Source organism: Vigna unguiculata, chromosome 9, assembly GCF_004118075.2.
Source record: "Vigna unguiculata cultivar IT97K-499-35 chromosome 9, ASM411807v1, whole genome shotgun sequence".
NCBI classification, from domain to species: Eukaryota; Viridiplantae; Streptophyta; class Magnoliopsida; order Fabales; family Fabaceae; genus Vigna; species Vigna unguiculata.
In genome coordinates, this window is record NC_040287.1 from 38791659 (window position 1) to 38794684 (window position 3026).

Consider the following 3026-nt stretch of genomic DNA (forward strand, 5'->3'; position numbering starts at 1 on the left):
TTACCGAGCAGAAGCTGTTTTCTTTATCAGTAAAAAAATCAAGATTTGAAAGAAAAATGAATATTACCAAACAATACTTAAACATGTGGCATCTTTATAAAAATTACATTTGATCACATGTAATAAAGTATAGCAAACATGAGAATATTGATTACATGGGACAAAAATGCATTACAACATACAGATACAGATAACTGAGAAATTGCTGAACTTTTGACAAAGATATGTTAACGAAGGATATCTGAGAAAAGTGAAGAAACTACGAGTCACAAAAATTCTTTCAGATTTTGGTTTTCCTTTAATATGCTTTGTTTGCAAAACCGGACTAAGCCAATGGAATAATGATTTGTGGAAGTTATCAAAAAATGCAGAAACAGAAGAACTTTCCATTCACTAAGAATGAAACGATTCTACAACGAACAGAGACAAAACAAAGCAACCATTCAGCTATTTGGAACATCGATATACATCAGAACAGAAAGATTGAGCAAATAAACAACTTTCTTCCTTGCTCATCTTGGGTCAAAGGTTTACTACTTCACTGTTAAGGTTGAGGCTGGAGCAGCATTAAGCAAAGATGTAGATCCTGGAAGACAATGTCTTTGGCTACTACTTTTAATTGCCGAACGTCGAGACAATGAAGGATTTGAAGAACCCTCGTACCTGCAAGATTGACTTCTTATTTTCCTCTTTTCTCCCTCCTGAACTCTCTCTGATGTAGGTTGTTGAACCTTTGTGTCATTTAGGCCAGGGGGAAGAACACAGTTGCAAAGAAGACCTACACATAAAGGATTAGGAATGCTTAATACTAGTTTTACTAACTCTAATTTTGATTACAATAAACTGCTTCTCGATTTTCTCCCAAGAAAACATAGAAGTAGTTTTCACATCTAACCAAAGCTTCTACTAAGAACTCCGATTCTAATTAGAAGACAACAAACACCAAGAGCAAGTGAACAAGTTCTGTCCTTTTTTTCCTAAAGAATATCACTCTAAACTAAACAAAAAAAACCAACACCAATAGCTAAAAGCCGAACACAACATTCAACTATGATAACGTCAACGTAGGTGCCATAGGAGTTTTCACTGGCGACATGTGAGAAATCAACAGATACAAACTACAAAAGATAATAAGTTAATAAAGCAGAAGAATAGGATGAATCCACTATTCCTTACCGAGTCTAGCAAGGCGATTGACCCATCGAGGGATCGACTTTCCCGTTAACTTGAGGCAAACATCGTTGCAGAAGTGGTTGCAGTTTTTGGAGATGAGATGATAGGTGTTGCCAGAGTACTCCTGAGACAGTTTCTCCATGAACGCGCGAACATCTTTCTCACCCAGATCTGTTGTTCCGATGAAAATCGACTTTCTGAAAGTGAACCCGGGACAGTGTTTCGGTTGCACTTCGAAAATCCCCGTTGTGTCATGCTCATGCGCACCAAAACCGTACTCAACCCCGTGAACTAAATGTAAAAGAATACTTTATTATCAACTAACAAAGAAAAAACAGGTACTGTTGCACACCCAAATAACAGAATAATGAGCAATGATAGTTCACAAACAAACCATAACGTTGTACCAAAAACCCGAATGTTCAGTTCAGTCCGAGAAAGGGTGTAAATTGAAGAGTACCATGATTCGGGTTTGGTGAAATGAAAGAAAAAAAAGAAAAAAAGATGAGAGAAAAGAGAGGGAATCGGTTAAAGGGTTACCTTGAACCCCAGAATGGTAGACACCAAGGCCAAGCCAATAGGCATAGCCATTGATTGGGGTGAGATCATAGACGTTGAGGTGAACCGGGACGGTCCCGGGTTTGTTCTTGCGTGGCCCTGACACAAGCTTACGCAGCATTGTTGTGTGTGTTGTTGATTGTTTGTATGTCAGTGAAATGGAAAGAAAGCGTTTTTGAGAGTGGAAGATAGAGGAAGAATTTGTGAGTGATCCTTTTAGTTAGGAAGAAGAAAAGTAAAGAAAGGAAAGAAGAACAGAAAGAAGAAGAAGATAAAGAATCTCTATGAGTGCGGCTCTGGCATCTATCGGCGGCCGAAAGTTCTTTTTGCTTCACCCACCTTTCACTTTTTTTTATTTCTAATAATAATAATAATAATAATAATATTATTGTAGTAATTATGATCGTCCTACCTAGTGCTTATATTATTATGTCTCTCTACGTGCTGGTGTAGGTTGAGTAGGATTGAACGCGTTGAATTCTTGATAATAAAAGAATATGATAAATTAGGTTTTTGTTTTTTCAAATTTTATTGAACAAACATTTATCGGGCGGTAATTTGTAAAAAAAATTATATGTTATTAGTTCTTAAAATTAGGAATTATCAATGAATGATCACCTAAAATTAAATGAACTAATTTGGGTTATTATAGCAAATGAACCAATAGATATTGTTAAAACTTATTTTGACGAAAATTTTTATTAATTAAATATGAATAATATTTAATTTTTTAATTGGATATGTATATATTGTCTTTAACTCTATACTCCATCCCAATACTTATCCTTATCTTCATCCATTTAATATATTAAAGTAATGATAGTTTATTAGGTAATGTTTTCAAAAATAAATCAGAACAGAATAAAATATCAATTAATATATTAATTAGTGAATAAATAATTTCTCAAAATTGAATACTTCAATATAAGATAATAAGAAATCTGTTTAATTTTAAAAAGCAATATCTTAAAATATTTTAACAAAATTCTCTGAAGATAGAAAAATTCTGACCTTACACAGATATATTTCTGGAAATAAGATAAGGAATGAATTATTTAGATAAATATAAATAAAAAAACAGCATATTACAAAATTTTAAGTGCATGTTTAATTTAGCACTCTATTCAAAGTCCAAAGAACTTACTCTTAGGAGTTTCCATTTTCCAGATATGAACAAATCCAGAGCTCAAAAGATCAGACCAAACACATATATAATGTTAATTTGTTTGAGGAAAGCAAAACATCAATTTGACCGAGTTTAACATTCACCCCTCACTTTTTCAAAGTGTTTCTTC

At 33.5% G+C, this 3026-nt stretch overlaps 1 protein-coding gene across 1 annotated transcript; it reads right to left on the reverse strand.

The window, feature by feature from the left end:
* Positions 1–355: 355 nt before the first annotated feature.
* On the reverse strand, positions 356–2081 carry LOC114196154 (deSI-like protein At4g17486). The gene is made up of 3 exons (XM_028086705.1): positions 1714–2081; positions 1177–1464; positions 356–778 (listed from the first exon to the last, which is right to left on the reverse strand). Exons 1-3 carry the CDS (start codon positions 1850–1852, stop codon positions 534–536), a joined length of 672 nt encoding a protein of 223 aa, XP_027942506.1. The 5' UTR covers positions 1853–2081; the 3' UTR covers positions 356–533.
* Between the last annotated feature and the right edge of the window lie 945 nt (positions 2082–3026).

Bases quoted from the DNA above. Each gene is read 5' to 3' on its own strand.
- LOC114196154 (XM_028086705.1), bottom strand. From the start codon at position 1,852: ATGCTGCGTAAGCTTGTGTCAGGGCCACGCAAGAACAAACCCGGGACC. The intron at 1,465-1,713 runs GTAACCCTTTAA...TTTTACATTTAG, and splicing joins CTACCATTCTGGGGTTCAAG to TTCACGGGGTTGAGTACGGT. The intron at 779-1,176 runs GTAAGGAATAGT...CTTTATGTGTAG, and splicing joins CAATCGCCTTGCTAGACTCG to GTCTTCTTTGCAACTGTGTT.